Genomic DNA, 18,306 nt, shown 5'->3' on the forward strand with positions numbered 1-18,306 from the left:
GATGAAGACTGCACAGAGCTTTGCATCTTCTGCATATTACATGATTGCCCTATTCCACTATGATCTCATGTAAGTCCTGAGCAATCAAGTGCACAAACAAACTAATGAACAAAGAACCATCAGCAGGTGGGTGCTCCTGGGCAAAGACAAGCAGAAGAATTTACAATGCAGTAGTCTCCCTTCTGAAGAGGCACATCACAACGGATCAAGCTACACGTGCCACCACGAATATTCAGACTCTTGAGTCAACTCTAAGAGTCTCATTTACAAATACTATCTGAGGTCACCACTTTTCTAGGATTACTCTTCAGAATGGCTGGCATCCATTACTCACATTTCTATCTCTGGTTAGCCTCACTGTACATATACTGTGCAAACAGCATTTCTAAACTAAAGGAAACAATATAATTAAAACCAGAAGCAAGAAATGAAAGCAGGTGGAATTAAAACAGAGAGAAGAAAAATCCAAATGTGTGATCAATTATCCTATATCTAAAAGACAATCGATCTTGATTCAGAAAAGCATCAGGTTTTAAGAAAGCAAGATTTCCCCATAGCTTTTTGGTTCAATAGTACGACAAATACTGTCCAGAAGATCTGAATGGATTAATAATCTTTCTGGTTTATAAAGCAGAACTCTTAACATCTTCCAAGTCTGAAAGTGATTTATAGTCACAGGTAGATTCATGGATTTTTGCTGGATCCAAAGTTTACAGTTTCTTGGATACAGTCAAAAGACAATTTAAAAAATTGTCTAAAAAGCAATAAACAAAGCTCCCCTAAGATCAAAGGTAAAATTATTTACTGAACTAGTGAATGACATATATGAATGAAGGGTTTTCTAGATTAAGAAATAATTAAAAAAATATATCAAGACCTTACCTACCCTGCTTAGCAACAAGCATTCTGTTGGTAATCAAAAATAAGACATACAAAATAAATATATTCTCAACATATGTCCTAGTTTCTTAGTTACCTAAACTAACTTTGGAGGATTGGAGGTTACTTGCGTGGCCTTAATATGCTTTGTATGTAAATACAAACTATTTGACCTACCTTGAATAATGGCTTGCTTACCAAAACATATTAAACCATTTCTGATTAAATGCAATGCTCACAAAATTTAACTTGACTATCCTTCTCAAATTCTCCTTTGTACGAGTGTGGGAAGAGAATCCTCCTTATAGAATGACTCAAAGAAATCTAAATTTGCCATTCTCAGTTGCTCTCACAGCAATCATTTTTACCTCCTCTTGGATGTACAGGCAACCCAGAATCTAACAGACAAAGCCAATTTCTGAGAAACACAGTTGTTATGTCATACAAGAAGCAGCATAAAAGAAAAAAAAAAATAGTTGTGCTCTAGTAAAGCAAAGTTTTTAGACAAAATAATTTTCCCCTGATCATGTATCTAAAAAGTCATAAATAAAGACTTCAGAAAACAAAACCACAGTTCTCTTATATTAAAGACAGTCAGCCTCATTGTATACATAAATTCTTGTATAGAAAACATACAGGGTTACACAATAACCACTTGCTGGTGATTTCTGCACAAGTACAGTTCACTTTGGAGTTTGTAACATACCATACACACCGCGTCCCTTGGACAATACTTACACTTTCATAAACTTTTCAATAACTAAGACAGATAGAGTTGAGCAAGTTCTGGTTTCTGTTCATCAGTGAAACACAATACAAATACACTGGTACTGCAAAGCCCCTTTTTCAAATGAAAAATGAAAAGTTTCTTAAAAAGATAACATTGATCAATGAAACCGTTGTCCTCTTCCATGTTTACTCTTGAGGTGACTAGCAGAGCGCCTGAGAGCTTTCCTCTCTTGGCGGTGTTGTTTCTCAGCTTCCTGCTGTTTCTTCTGGTGCTCGGACTAGAGAGTTAAAAGATAAAATAAAAAACCCTCAAGTTCTTGTAAAGTTATGTACCACGTCATTGCTCAAACACTTACAGATCAAGTCAGAAATCCCCTAGGGAAATCTGGAAACATTCTCAGAAATGGTCCCACGTTATCTTATCCTAATTTACCTAATTTTACTGAAACAAACGGGTTTTCTAAAACGTTGTCTTAGAATTTCGTGAAAGTGTTTGCTATGCTGTAGCCAATTCTAGAAACATTTTTAACATGACAATAAACAAAAATCTCTGCACCTGTGGATGTTTTTCTTTTTTCCATCAAAAATACACCAAAAGGAGTTAACTTGCATAATATACAGAGGAAAATGCTCTTACAGCCATAAACTTCTATTTTATTGGGAAGCCTGAGTGCTTGTCTTGAAATTAAGCATTAACTGGAACTAGCAGACTCGAACTATCCATGCTCAGGCAAGTGTCCATGTTATAAAATTCTTCAGCAATTAGAGTGATTTCAACAGGTTAACTGCATTAACAGTGCTAGAGTTACGGTAACTCAAACAGCTGCATCCCCACGGCATCAATAATTCTGTAATTAACAGCACTCAAACATCAGCCCATCTCTCCCTGAATCTCCCATTAAAAAAAAAAAATCCTATGTCCATAGTACTGTAAATACTTGAGCAGTTTAGAATGTCTGTTTTTAATATTAATTTGCAAAGATAAAGCACACTGAAATTGAAAAAAAAACAAAACAGAACAGAACTTCACATTGTAGGAATTAGACTAAAATCCCCTGAAAACTAAACTGCAAAATATCAATGGCAAAATTTCGTTGCTGAATCTGTCAGTGGCTGCTGAACATCGGTGGGCTTGACTGCAGCACAACAGCCAAGCTCAGCCTCAATCCCACTGACTTACAAGGTCAAATGACATCAGTCTCATGGAAGCACAACTCTCTTCCCTGCTAAGCCTTTCTACTTATTCCTAAATACTCCTGCAAGTTAAGGTCAGGGCATCACAGACCAGAAGCTGATGATCAGAGTAATATGGAATTCTCTTTTGGCTTCTCTTTATCACAGAATCATAGAATTGCTCAGGTCTAAAAAGGAGCATTAAAACATAGCACACTGCAAGGACTTCTTCCTAGCTCTCCCTGTCTATTGCCAACACTTAATGTAGATAAATTATTTTTTGTTTAATTAGACTTTTAAAATCTTTCGAATGCAAACGAGCACTTCTGTATTTCACTAAAGCCACATCAGTTAACATTACACATTATCAGCAACGACTGAAAAAACTCAAAGCTATGGCATTTCTGATGGAATCCAAATCTTCACAAAGTTCATTGTTTACCAATAATTGCAAGAAGTGATGTGACTCAGCACTTTCTAATTTCAAGTGGCTACGAAAAAAACTGTGCTTTAAAAGCCCTGGAAAGGCTGTTTACAAAGCTGCAAGGCACTGACGTATCAGTTACAGCAGTTGGTAAAATCCCCAAAATGGTTGTCCTGCAGAGGAATCTGTGGCTTATTTAGCCATCAACAGACTCTAAATTCCAGAAATACAAGAATCGAAAGCAGATGAAGGAATAAATGAGCAAGTAAAGGAAGTAACGTAGAAATATTTCAATGAATTTGGCTTTTTAAAAATGTATTCAGGCACAGACAAAGTGATCAGTTAGACCTTTTTTTTTGGTGATGGTAGTTTTAGTGATGAGAAGAATATCTGACAACTGTTAAGAAGGAATATATTTGGAAAGAAAAAAAGCTAACTTGAGGAAAAACATTTTTAACTGAAGTACATTTTAGCAGCTGAAATATCAATTAATAGGGAATGCAAATCTTCAGCTTTCCTAATATGTCTTCGGTTCTAGCAAAAAAAAACCCCAAACCTAAGTAGCAGCAGTAGCAGACACACACACATTCCATTATAACTACACTATTAAATAATCAGCTGTCTATGACCTACAAAATTCCTAAAGATGGGAAATAAAAGCCCCTCAGGAAAGGTAGATGGGCAGCAGTCAACCACACACTTCAAATGGAATTTGGCAAGCACAAGACCAGAGCTCATTCTCATGATCTGTGTCACACAAGTTCGATGACAAAAGTGGATGGGAGCTCTGTTTTAATCATGCTGTGACAAAGCAGAATTATCAGCCAGGAGAAAGCCTGTCACTTACAGCATCCCAATCGTGCCAGGAACTGCAAACCAAGATCTGATTAGTCCTAGCACTGATGTCAGGTAAGGTCACAAGCTTTTGACGATAAGTGTCTGCAAATAAACTACTAAAATGTGGAAGCCAGTATTTTCCACTGGAACGTAAGATTTTATGAGTGCTGCCTGGGTTATAAGGGTATAAACACACAGAGCACTACCGGAGGCTTTCGTTCTCTTGGCAAGAAGCAGAAGCATTGGCAGCACATGAAGAAATGAAGAGGGACATGTGTTTGACCGTTTTAAAGCTCCTGTTCCGTCATGCTAAGCATAAAGAAACTTCTGCATCTCTTAAATATCTATATCTATATGTACCTATGTATAGCTCACCTTCTTTAATTTGAACGTAGCCTGTTTGCTGCCCACGGTCGTATCAGATACATTGAGCGTGCCAAGTTTTTCTTCAAGCTTCAAACGATCTCCGAGAGTTTTCCTGCAGAGAACAATAAGCATTAGTCTCTATTCTTGCCATCTTCTTACCATGAGAGCTTCCAATAATGCAGTCAAAACGAATCTTAGTTTCCCTGGAACCCTTCAATGCCATATGCCTAGAAATTAAATCATCAGTAAACAGAGAAGAAATACAAGTTCCAATTGCTCCCTCCAGATAGTGCTTACATAAATTTAAAAGATGTTTCTGCTGAAAAGCTCATTGTCTTTTCTTCTAAAAAAGCATCAGGCCTCCAGCTGAGAAAGAGACCACACCACACTACTGCTATACTTTTCCAAGGCATTTTAGAAGTCAGGTACATTAAGCTGCAGTAACAGATAAAAGCACGCACACAAAAATACTTAAGGCAAGATAGATCCAGTTTAGCTGGTATCTTAGAATTCCTAACTTAAGAAACACTTCTGAAGGAAGGAAGTAATCTTGACTATATGTTAGAATCGATCACAGAAAGAATCATCACTTCACCATCAGCAGCTACACAGTGCAACTAGAAACGATTATTCAGACACTGTCCCACAACAGTGTAACTCAAATAGTTTGGCAAGAAAGAGAACACCACAGACAAATGGGTCTGAGAACTGAAGAGATAATCTGAGCCCAGAGCAGAGTGCCACACACTTCCCCTGCATGGTGCCCATCAGTCAGCGGCTGTGAGCTATCTGCTCTCCAATATTCCTAAGAAATATTTTTGTACTACTCTTAAGCATTTTTTCTTCCTGAGGTGGAAGGTGGAAAATAAATCATCATAAAAATACACACGAGTAGCCACCAAAGTCAATGGAATCGCTATGGATGAAAGACTCACACAGTGTGCTCTACGCACCGAGCCTCTGAAGTCTGCAGAATTCTGGTTAATGAGCCATTTATGTAACAAAGACTCTTCAGATTAAGAGTGAAAAATTACTGTCGAGAATTACTTTATTTCTCATGACTACGTACTTTGATTGTATGTCTTTTTCTGTAGTATATTTTTCATCGCCTACATGTAAAAACTTGTTCCGTCTGTGCGAATCAGGAAGACAAGCTAAGCCTTAGAGCCAACTATGGCAGCAGATCAGTCGCTGACATTGTGGGGGGATTTCTACATCCAACCGAAGTTCCATTTTTCTCCCCTTTGAAAGTGAGCTGGAGAAATATGGCTTCTACCCAGCAATTATTTAGCATGACTGCTCAGACACCGCTTGGGTCAGGAGAAAAACTAAAAGGAGGAAAAGGCTTTAAGTTTGCAGTTTTACTGAATAAGCGCAGATATGGCTGTATTTATCTGAAAATGCACAGATCCCAAGTGACAGTCAATCACACACGCTGATACACGGAGCTTAGCACTGCTAAGATCTCTTTAAAATCATCCTCAACAAATGGATTCAACTGATACATTAGGAGTGTTATCAAAAGCAACCCTCCTGGCCCTATGGTTCAACAGAGAAATACATAAATAAATGAAAATTGACCAAGCACTTCTTTTCCTCTTCACAAAACAACAAGAGAAGAGTCTCTCAGGACTTTTCCTGCTGTTGTACTTCAGCAATGCTTAGGACAGCCAGCTATGTTTGTTGGCTTCTCTTGACTTTCCTGCTCGTGCATTGATCTATACTTGACCATGTAGGATTGCTTCAGTTTTTCATTTCTGTGCGCCCCAACTTCAATGACAAACATTTCGAAGGGATATCAAGAAAATCAAAAGAGCTCTGCAGACCCTGATAAAAAGAAAAAACCTCTCTCCTTTTATGTATTCCTTTTAAGTTGCTGTGCAAGGAAATTATACATTAACTAAACAAAGAAAAGTTTTGCATCTTTACTAATATGTTCAGCGGGTTTTCATATGTAAGCATAAGAACACAAAAGGGGGAAGAGAAATGTAGACAGATTTGAGACGAGGTGTTTGTTATGATCACAAATAAGTTTGGCAGCTTTCCTGCACAGAGCACTGCGTAGACTGTTGGTCTGCTAAGAAATTTATAGTATGCACCACCACTTCAGAAGCTGGGCTTGGAGCCATGCTGAGTCAGGAGCATGTCAAAAGAAACACCCAGTTTTATGTAAGTCATAAACTGTTTCCTCAGGTAGAACATTATACGATTAGAGAAAAAAGAACACCTAGCCATTAAGTGCACAGTGAAGGTATTAAGGCACTTAATTATATTGGTCACAGACCATCATTCCATAGCTTGAATAAATCAAATCAAAGACAAACATGCCAGCCTCACCAGATTGTACATGCCACTACAGTCTTTCCAATTTTCAGCACACTAGCTGAATTAATTATTTTTATGCTGACTACTTATCACTGAAGAAGGCCAGCAGAAAACATATTTAAGTACTTATCATAAAATTCCTCTGTGTAAAAATGCTTAAAAAAGCAAGTTAGGTCACAACACAGACTAAATCACTATGATTCTGTAATCATATCAGTATAACAAACGGACACCAGCTATAATTTTAAAGTATGCTCTCTGAATTTGAGGAATATCGAGTTTACAGTGTTAGAACAATGCCTGGATGAGCACAAATGGGATCACTTTTTGCTTAGGCAAAAAAAAGAAAGAAGTCAAGTACATCCCACCTGTGAATCTACTGCAGAGAGTGCATGTAACCAGAGCAACACTAATTACACGTCACCCCTTGAAAAATACTCTGCATGGAACTACCAGTGAGCCTTAAGGCAGATTCTCTCATCCCTCAAGCAGTCTTTTGTAAGTCTTTCCACGGTTTATGACATCATTGATATTCCTCCATCCCCTGGACAAGACTGTGGTATTTGATTTCATTTTTTCCTACCTGAAGCAATAATTTTTCTTCCCCTAAGCTACAGATGAAAGATTTCACCTCATTCTGTGTCACACATTTTAAAAACATTTTTTCCCTAAACGTTTCTCTTCTCTAAAGCTGTCTTGGCCTACATTTCAGTACACTTTTTCACATTCAAGTGTCCCACATTTTGAATAAAATGAACTCTTAATATTCCAAATTGAAAGTTTCATCTACAGGTCAGTAACTAAATTTGTGTAAAAGAACAGTAGGCAAGCAGGCTGCAGCCATCATGCCTTAAAAAGGAAACATTTCAATGACAAAGAGAACACACCACCACTTGACCACTTCGACCATTTGTTTCAGTCTACTTTCATGTCACAGTTTTTATACGACAATTTCAGTTAAAAAACTGATATGTTTAAGGGAAAGGCTGTATTTTTATCATGTGTTTCTTTACGTATCTCTAGAAAATGGCTAACAGTTATTAATGACATAAAAAACCATCCATATATTATTCTTTCTTTTGTTCTTTGAATGTATTATTTCATTCTAAGTAAAAAAAAAAATAGCTATTACAAGATCCATCTAACCCAACAGCATGTTTCCAACGCTAGTCAAAATTTTGCCCTGCATCCAATGCACCTTGAGAACTTTGAAACTATTGTCCCTCAGTGTTTCAATATTAGTGTCTGCTCTCTAAATAATAAGAGGCTATTAAACCTCATCTTCCAAAGGCCTAAACTCACCTCTGAAAAAAAATATATCAATGAGATTTACAGGCATTATTAAGCAACTCAAAGCCAAGTCCTTGCAAATCTAAAAGATAAGTGTGCCCTTTATGCAATACCATTTTTTCTTGTACCATCTGAAACCTACTCCAGGTAGGGGCTAATCATGCAGTATTGCGCAGCCTTTCAGAGGATTCTATATGCAGTTTTTTACATTCAGACTGTCAAACTCGTACTGACACCAGTGGAGAAATATAACCAGTCTCAGAGACATCACTGCTATTATTTGTGTGAGCAGCAGTTTGCCAACAATGAGTAATGGATCCTCAAATCTGGCTCAGAATATTAACCTCTTACTCATCTCATTCGCATTGTCTCTCTGGCATACTTAAAATTTGTATTTGTATAAGAACAAAACAAAGCTTTCAACAACTGTGTCCCCCTAAATCATATCCCTGAATCACCAGATGTGGCTTTATTAGTAAGTGCTTCCAAGGCTATCATGCTATCTAATGAAAATGCCACTGGCTCGTGTCATGGAGAAATATTTGAGAATCTTCCACCCTCTGCTATTAAAATAGGAACATTTGTCTTACTTCATTAACTTCTGTTTTTTGGCAGAGTCTTTGAAGCTTCTGAATTCCTCTCCTTCTTTAATCTCAAAAAACTGAGGTTTTAGCAATGTTTGCTGATCCTCCTTGAACCTTTCCTGCCGTTTTACTTTTTCCTCTTGGCGTAGAAGCTTGCGCTGTTTCCTGACCTCTTCAACCCAACCTTTTTCATCATCTGAACTCTCAGAACTTTCCGCATCACTTGGTTTTCCTTCTGGTTCTTCCTCCTCTTCCTGCAGACAAAAATAGTACAAAATAAGAAATCATCAACTAATTCTCTTTTCAAACCTTTCCTGCAATTAGATTAAGTGACGGCTTTTACACAGATGCAGTTGAAGAGATGCACAGTTTGAATGACAGTACCATCAGCAAATGAAGCAATGAAAAATAATAAAACTATCTCCACCTACATATTGTTTGTCTTCAAAACCTACATTGATGTAGGCATATATCTGAAAACTAGGATAGTATTATAAATTAGATCTAAGTAATGCAGCTGATAAGAGATACTTGCATTGCTTCCTTCTTTCAGGATGAAAAATCCAAAAATTTGAAACAAAGAAAAATACTGCTTTTTCCCAGTCCAAAAAGAAAATATTTTACCTGTTCTCTCGCTTCCTGTTCCTGTAAGAGCTTCAGTTTCTTCTTTCTTTTCTCACTTATCTTAGAAACAAGTGGGTTAAGTAGCCTAAATTCTTCACTCTGCTCATCTACCTGGAAATCAGGATTCTCAAACATGACCTTAAAGCGATCATCTTTGAGAAGGCTAGGCAGATTCTGGAAAAGAAATGAAGCATCACTTAGTTATAAAAGACCAAAACAGACATTGGTAAAAATACATAACATCTTTTCAATTAAGCAAAATTCAAAAACAGTATCTGTCAGTTATTTTATCCTTCCAGGTCACATGAAGGCAAATGTATTGTTATTATATTTTACTACTTTCACAAACATCAAACGAATATCATTCTAAGCTTCCTGTAAGCAAGATGCTTTTATGCACACTACAGACACCTTGAACACACAATTACCAGCATTTCTGAATTAATGTTTCTGCTATCTATTGACTAATCAGCAGTACCTCCGAGGCAAATACTCTGCCTGAATGGGAATGACTCTACAACACGTAAAACAAGTTATCAGAGTAAACACCTCTTTATGCAATGCTACTGCTGTTTTACTGAAAATAGATGAAAGTGTTTCTATACATCTAATGACAATTTCTTCACCGCCCTCACATACGGAAAGGAAAAGAGTTTCATTCATGCTGAAGAAAAAAAACATGAACCCAGTATAAATGAGTTGAATTAGAACAGTTCAAACTACAACTTCAGCTCATACGAATACTGGCTGTCATTGTTTCAAATCATTAAATAAACACATTTTACAATAAAAGCTTACCTTTTAACATTGCCAAACATATCCCATTTAACCCACACTAGCACTAGACCCCCAAACAATGAACTCATTTCAACACAGGCTTAGAAAGCTGGAATTCAAGGTTTTACTACCACCTACTTTTCCAGTAGTTTGTACTTCCTACTATACCAACTGAATCACACAAGGTTTCATTAGATACCACATGAAGCTAATATCCACTTTCCATGAATGCAGCACACCTGTGAGAATGAGCACCTATAAAATGCTACCTATATAGAGAACCTGGACTCTGCTAATATAGAGGCTGATAAGACAAACTTCTGCTATGCCGTCCACTCCCGTTAGAAAGTAAACATTAATTACTTTTTTCCTTTATACTAATTCTTAAATAAAAATGGATTACTTCAACATCAGTAAGATTTTCTGTTGCATAAGAATGAGCTATCTTAGCAATTTTATATGCAGTTAACTATGTTTTATAAAGAAAGGCAATTATATTGAAACACAACTTCAGGCAGCCTCCTGCTCCTCATTTCTACCCATTACATCTATCTTGTCATGGTTATCACCAGAACATTAACAAATGAAAAAAAAAAAGTGCTTTTTTAAAAAAACTGAAAAACTTTGGTACTGATTCTGTATTTAACTAGCTTCTGGACCCCTACAAAGCTCATTATCATCTTCAACAGCAGGTATTTCAACATAAAATTCGTAATATAGATGACAATGTTACTGAAGGGCCTTTTCAGTTCTTTAGCTACAGAAGCCCATCTTACAGTCACCTTAGTAGAGTAAGTTATTTATGAGACAAGAAAGAATGGATTTTTGAATCTTTTGGGCCAGAAAACAAGTCAGTAACTGTAAGCATTACCATTTTTGCACTCCAGGTTAGAGAAGCGTCTAAAATACAAGCTCACCTTTTGTTTCCTTTTTCTAGTAGCTTGTTGTTCCTCTCCTTCTTCTTCGATCAGTTTGAGGGCAAGCTCTTTATTGACCTTGGGAAGTTTCTAAAGAATATAGGCGGAATGTTGGTATAAACAGAATACCGATATAAAGAACAGTATTGTGTTCATACATCTCCTTCCAGAGTATCACATTTTAATGCCATAAGACGTTTAGATTAAAGACAAACAGAAACAAGTTTTATCACCAGGTTATCTGCTCAAGCAGCAGAGCCACTCATCTGTGGGATTCATATGCATAAGAATTTTATGGCTTCATTCAAAAAGTTCGATAAATTAAAGCTAAGTTTACTTGTTGTCTCTGAGGATAAACAGAATCAAGTCCTAAGTAATTACACCTCTAAGATACACTTAGGAATATATCACTCTTTATGAATAATTTTTTCAGAAGCACATTCATTACCTTCAGCTGAACTCTTTGCGCACGTGTTTCTTCTATTTTCTGTCTTATTTTCTCTCTTCTGTATTCTTCATAAGCAAAGGGGTTGGCCATCATTTTTGCCTTTGATTAAGCAGAAGAAAGTAAAAAGAACATCACTGATACAGACACAGTCCTCTACTGGTGGGGGCGAAGCACATTTTACTGGTAATAGTGAAAGTTTACAAGCATCATCCTCTTTTACCTTATGGTAAAGCCTTATGTCCATGAAAAAGCCATGCATATATGCTCTGAGTAATGATGATCCAATGAGATGAGCAAGGCCTGGGAAAAAATTACAGAGGATTTCAAAGAGTTTTCATGGATAAAGAACTCCTATTCCAAGCTAGCCACTTCACTTACTCTATTCAAGACAAACAAGCACTGCTGACATGACACATCAATCTCTGACAGTCACACCCAGTACATCAAGACTAAGTTAAACAACAACAAAAAAATCAGACCAGCAAGAAATCTAAGCTACTTCAGAGCAGCAAAATTGATTTTTCTTACATGTTACACTTTTTAAAGATGCCTACAAGCACTGCAAACCATAGGCTCTTTACAAAGAAAAACTAAGATTTTTTAATGGGAAGTCTATAACTATTAGATGATTTTTTTTTTTTTTTACTGTGGTATAGAGATGTTTTGATTTAGAGAATTTTGCCCTAGGTCACTATCTTTGAAGAATCAACACGGTGAAAGAAATACAGTACCATAAAAGATCATAAAACTATCACCTGGGCCCTAATCTAAGAGTAAGAACTAAAATACTTCAAGAATTTTCAAATTTTCCTTTCATGTATCTTCTTAGAAATTCAAAACCGAGGGAAAGGAAATCTTTTACAACAAATCAAAGAACAAAAAGTCATCAGTTTGCTATATTAATAACTAAGATAACTGGAAGGAACTACTGACAATGAATTTTGAATGGTTCTCCAACATTTCTCACTGATAAGTCACATCTGAACTACAACACTTATAAATGTGTAAATGATTAAAAAAAAAAAAAGAACACAAAGCAAACAAAAAAACCTGAGCAAACATGTCAACTAACAAGGAGATTCAAACGTTTTACCTAAATTTTCAAGGTCTTTTCTGGTTACAAATTTGTAGTCATCATAAACTGTGCTCTCTGGGTTCTCTTCCAGTTCTTCAGTCAAGTTGTCCAAGAAAGAACACCATTTTGGGGCAGGTCCCAAAACCTGTGGATTTTATAGTTGCAAAATTGCATATTCTTACAGACACACACAAAAAAAAGCCTACAGTTACATTCTCAGCTACTTTGCTGTAATGGAAGAATAAATGAATCCCTCTGAAGTCAAATACACCTTAAGAACAACAGTTAGAGAACAAAATTAAACCTACTGCTTGCATTATCAATAAGGACTACAATTGATTATGTAAACGTTACTTTAATGCAGGCCATTTATTTGAGGTCAACAATATGGAGACTTCAAGTGTTTCAAGTGATCCTAGCCTGACCAAGTAATTTATTAAAAGCTCAGAGCTAAACGTTATAAATACAATTAAGAAGTTAACTAAGGGCAGTAGGTATCAGCTAATCTGTAAAGCACAGCTGGATCGTAAACTCATTACTTCACTACATAATCATGTTAAATCCTATTCTGCCCTATTTACTTTAATTAAAACAGAACACTACAGGTATATTTAATGTACTTTTATTCAAGGAAAATTCAAACTGTGTGAAAAAATAATGGGAAATACTGAAAAACAAAACTTGCATATTTCCACCATGAGGCAAAGGAATTATTCGAACAGTATTATGTTGCACTATCAACTTACTTTTCCATACATGCTTCCTCCAACTTCCCAAGTTAATCGTTACCTCCCTTCACTTTTCCCTCCTGCTGTTCTGATTGAAATTCCGCCCTATCTTGATAGACACAGACATATTCAACTGTTCCAATAGTATTATTTTAGTAGGTGAGCTAGCTGAATGGAAAACTCCAACACTGCATTTTTCTCTCCAGAGCAAATCAGATGCCATTTTAGAACATAAAGCAGTCAGTTAACTCCTAGGGAGGGACTTTGAATGAGACTTCCATTTTGTTTACTAAAAATTCACACACACACACACACACACACATGTATATACAATATGAATAGCTTCTTTAACAAGAGAGGGAAACCAGTAGACATGTACTACATGCACTGTAGTAGCCTTCCACTAGTAATAGACTACTAGGCTATGTAATGACCCTTGAAGACAACTACAGACAAAAACTGTAAACTTGTATTCTAGGCCATAACATTCCACTAATATTCTAGACTAACACTCTGGACAATGATACCCTGCAATACCATTGTCTTTGTATCTAGTACAATTTGTCTTTAGCTGAGAACTGTCACAGACAAATTATTTTTATTGTTTTTTAAACAGTGCTGCATATTTTATTCCAATTAGTAAGAGAAGGGAAGGCCCTAAGATGTCACTGACAAGAAAGTTTTCACTCCTTAATGTATTAATCAAACTCCCATTTGTGATCTTGAAACAGCTTAAACATCATACAACTTTCAGATCAATTTCATGTCAGCACTGCAGACTTTCCATGTAGGTTTTCCATTCAGTTATTTCCCCTCAAATTCACTTCTAAATATAAATGCCAATTTTTTATATCAATTAGAAAGTAGTCTAGAAATACAACATGTTCCACTATTTTTCATGCCATTGAATAAATCAGCAGTCATTTCTTCATTACCAGATCATCAAAACATGACTAGAATAGGGAAAATCTCCTTTAAAGTTTACCTAACTAAGCATAACTTCTTCTATAATCAAATCTAAGTTTCTGTGCTGCTGATTTTTAGCAGAGAGAGCTGAGACTCCTCAACTCTCCAATTAAATACAGAGTTTCCCTTCATTCCATCTTGCTGACACATTATGTAAAGATCGCTATCACTTCAATAAACTTTTTTCATCACTTCCATTTGCATGGCACTATCTGTTCAAGCATTACACATCACATATTACTCATTAGAATTTAGACAACTGCAACCAATTAGGGTAATTCCCAGATGTGATCTTGACTGCTGTAAATCCTTAAAAGAAGAACTAAAGCAGAAGTTTCAGAAATAGTGGAATTAGTGGAATAGTGGAATTTGCTCTTTAGCTATAGTTGCACTCCGTATTGGAACAGCACCAGTCAAAGCTGGAATGTCAAAGCATGCAGTACAGTATTTTGCAGGAGTGTAAGTTTTAGGGGGAAATAGTAAATAAATAAAATAAAACCACAGCAGTGTAGCTGCGCACACTATGGGATCCAGGTTACATTAAGGTAGGATTCAGGAATGCAACTTTCCCCCTGTACCAGGTCACTGGTTTCCATCCATGCAGCAGGACACGTGGAAAAGCTGGGCTCCACAGCCTCATCTTTACAGTTTTATGGAATATCAGATAGGTTTCTCTGTGAGTATCAGAGGAGTTACATATAGCTAATGGGAAAATCATTATTAAACAAGTGCACATCTAAACCTGGCTTTTGCTCAAATGTTTCTTAGGCTAGGAAAACCAGACATCATCACCAACAGCGATCAAAACAATATTTTTGCTATGTTCATTATTATTCCATTTTCAGCAGAATTACCATTTCTTGAAACTGATTTCCAGTGAAAGTGAAGAAGACTTTCTCTGAAACTACTTTTGCCTATTAACAGAGCAGCCCAGGCTGTGGGCTGAGCCAGCTGGCAGCGACACAGGCAGACTGCTTCCTGCTTTCCCTCCTTCCTACTGAAAGGATTCCAAACAAGATGTGATCAAGGCCTGGGAATCCTCTGTTGCTGGGGCAAGGCCACACGGCACCCCTTCTCCTGAGCAGGAGACACAGAGCTGGGCACGCTGACCACAGAGACTTCCCACTGCAGTCTTCATTCAACACGGGTACTACAGGTGACTTGCCTTTGATGTGCTATACAAAACCACATGAAGCATAGATACAAGCTTTTAACTAATATTATTAGTACCATGGCATCTAATGCCAAATTTTCATTAGTATACATTAGAATGTCTTTTTTTTTTCCTGTGTAAACACAGAAAACAAAGTATGACAACATCTGAGTTTACAAGCTGTTCCCAGGGCAAGGCCAAACTGCTCACAAGCAAGAAGATAAAAGCAAGTTGACAAACATTTTGAAAATATTATAAAATAACTTCAGAGAACACAGTTCTATTTTACAAGACAATTCAGCCATCCTGTACCACCATGCACCTTGCATGGTGCGGCTCTGCGCAGCACTGTACTGTACTTAGGGCCATGCCCAATTCTTGAACATCATTCTGTATCTTCCCTGCAATTAATGGACATGAGGATATTTAGGTGCTATTCTTAGTCCACAACAGATGTTCCTTATCTTCAGTCTGGAGCACCAGACAGCACTTGCACACTTTTAAATGCCACGTGACAATTTGACACCGAAAGAACCAGTCTAATCCTAACTCATTTTAAACATGGAATTCAGTCAACTTAAAAGCAGCCCAGGATGCTCAGCAACTTCTACAGTCAGATGTCATGAGATTTAAATTAATCAGCTTTGAATGCACAAACCAATGTGTGTGCACACAAGAATCCGCTTGAAGACCTGCCAGCAGGTTGAGGGAGGTGGTCCTGCCCCTCTACTCTGGGCTGGTGAGGCCTCACCTGGAGTACTGCGTTCAGATGTGAAATCCTCAGTACAGGAGAGACATGGACCTGTTAGAGTGCATCCAGAGGAGGGCCACAAAAATGATCTAAGGGATGGAACACCTCTCCTACAAAGACAGGCTGAGAGAGCTGGGACTGTTCAGCCTGGAGAAGAGAAGGGTCCAGGGAGACCCGAGAGCAGCCTTTCAGTTTCTGCAGGGAAGCTATGAGAAGGGGACAGATTCTTTAGAAGGATCGGTTGTGATAGGACAAGGGAAATGGTTTCAAACTAAAGCAGGGGAGATTTACACCGGATATAAGAAGTAAGTTTTTTACAATAAGGGTGGTGAGGCAGTGGCACAGGTTGCCGAGAGAGATGGTGGCTGCCCCATCGCTGGAGACACCCAAGGTCAGGCTGGATGGGGCTCTGAGCACCTGATGAAGCTGTAGGTGTCCCTGATCATTGCAGGGGAGTTGGACTAGATGCCCTTTAAGGGTCCCATCCAACTCAAACAACGCTACCATTTAAGGGACCAAATCCACAGAAGTCAACTCAACAGCTGGGCTTTCCTCAGGTGGTCAGAACAGGTTCCAAAATCTATTTTTGAAGACATTAAACAGTGAATCCCAGGCATAATTCATAGAAGACAGTGATTAACTCTTTAGCTATCAGATATGAGATGTCAGAAATACATTGAGTCAAATATCAGACACTCCTCCCAACTTTTATTCATGTATTTTAACAATCAAAAACATGCAAACGCCTTTATAAGAAGCAGAGGTCCGATTTTAAATAATTGAATTGAATTTGTCAAGTCTAAACTGCCTAAATTCCCCCTGGAAAACTAACAGTGTGCATGTGGACATCATTCAACAAAACACTTCAGTGCTGCCAGAGCCTCTGCAAAGCAGGAGCACGAGCTGCCTCAGCTCTACAGGGCAGCACTATACAGCTCCACAGACACTAGCACTGTGATGCTCTATCATGCCATACCCATAGGAACACACAAAATTAGAAAGTTACAAGTAAATACAAAAATAAATCCCTGTTCTTCCATGACACAATGTAAAAGCAAAACCTCCTTTCAAAAACCTTCAAATTGTTCATCCATCCTTTATGGACACTGAAGTCAGCCCGTATGACCTTTATGAGGCAGCAAAAATATTCAACAGCAGTGACAGCACTCACTGCCATTCCATTCGAATAATGTCAATTACAACACAAATAGCAGATCTTTAGGACCCTTGGCACATTTCTGGGCACAGTGTATTGTGCAGAATTACCAGTTAGATGATAATTTTAATAACTGTGAGGCAGGATACGGACTGGCTAATGAGAAACAGTTTATGCTAATTACTGCACAGAAAGGAGGTTACAAGTGAAGCTGTTGAATGTTTTCACCAGTGACTGCCACATAGAGTGGGAAAATGCCTGAGAAATGTACAAATGACAAACTCCCTGAAAACTACAAAGCTGCAAATTGGATGACACTTACAGCCAATCACTACCAGATGTAAAGAACAGAATAGGCAAAAATGACACTATCTGACCACAGATCAATAGAACAATCGTAACGCCACTGTATTAGGATAAGACAGGGATGATAATTCAGCAGAGACTTCTTGTAAAGCTTCAGGTAATCATGTTCAGGATACACGAATGCAAAGTGTAACACGGATAGTGAAAAGCCACCGGGATGATTTGTGAAGCAGTAAGAACAAATACATGCAGAGCTATCACGGTAACACTGCCAACTTAGCTGAGCATCAGAGAACGCATGGAGATAATAGGAAGAAACGAACAACTGATTTTAAGATGAAATGTAACATATTTATGGACAAGATGATACAATCTGACTGCCTGTGATAAAACAGCCTGGGACACCGTGACCCAAGGAAGACCTCCACTGCACTGTTCTCATTAACCAAAAATGCCTTCGAGCAGTTTGACACAGAAAATTCTTTTCTAAATTAAATACACTTTATACATAAGACTCAATGCTTTCACATACATATCTTACCTGTGGGACACATACATACATATATGATATATATACACACACACACTTCATAAAATGCCATAATCATTTTTAATTTGTAACCATTGGCTGGAGAAAGCAAATGCACATCTACGTGTGCACACATTCAGTTTCAATTATGCTAGTCAACAGGAGAGGGAGATTAGAGAAGGTCTAATAAAGGAAGGAGAAGAAACTGGGCAATCTCCAGGGTGTGGGCAGTGATTGAAATGTGCAATTGCGTTTTCAACGTAATTAGC

At 37.5% G+C, this 18,306-nt stretch overlaps 1 protein-coding gene across 2 annotated transcripts in view; it reads right to left on the reverse strand.

Annotated features, from left to right (window-relative positions):
• Positions 1-1,433: 1,433 nt before the first annotated feature.
• The window catches only part of NOL10 (nucleolar protein 10), a 44,947-nt gene continuing 28,074 nt past the window's right edge, over positions 1,434-18,306 (reverse strand). For both annotated transcript variants that reach the window (XM_419950.8, XM_040698511.2), the window contains exons 14-21: positions 12,467-12,593; positions 11,594-11,673; positions 11,374-11,472; positions 10,926-11,015; positions 9,232-9,405; positions 8,614-8,861; positions 4,418-4,520; positions 1,434-1,886 (exon numbers count right to left, since the gene is read on the reverse strand). In XM_419950.8, coding sequence (XP_419950.1) covers positions 1,767-1,886; positions 4,418-4,520; positions 8,614-8,861; positions 9,232-9,405; positions 10,926-11,015; positions 11,374-11,472; positions 11,594-11,673; positions 12,467-12,593 — 1,041 coding nt within the window. In that variant the 3' untranslated portion in view covers positions 1,434-1,766. The remainder of the gene's footprint in view (positions 1,887-4,417; positions 4,521-8,613; positions 8,862-9,231; positions 9,406-10,925; positions 11,016-11,373; positions 11,473-11,593; positions 11,674-12,466; positions 12,594-18,306) is intronic.

The sequence above is a fragment of the Gallus gallus genome, chromosome 3, assembly GCF_016699485.2.
Source record: "Gallus gallus isolate bGalGal1 chromosome 3, bGalGal1.mat.broiler.GRCg7b, whole genome shotgun sequence".
Lineage (NCBI taxonomy): Eukaryota > Metazoa > Chordata > Aves > Galliformes > Phasianidae > Gallus > Gallus gallus.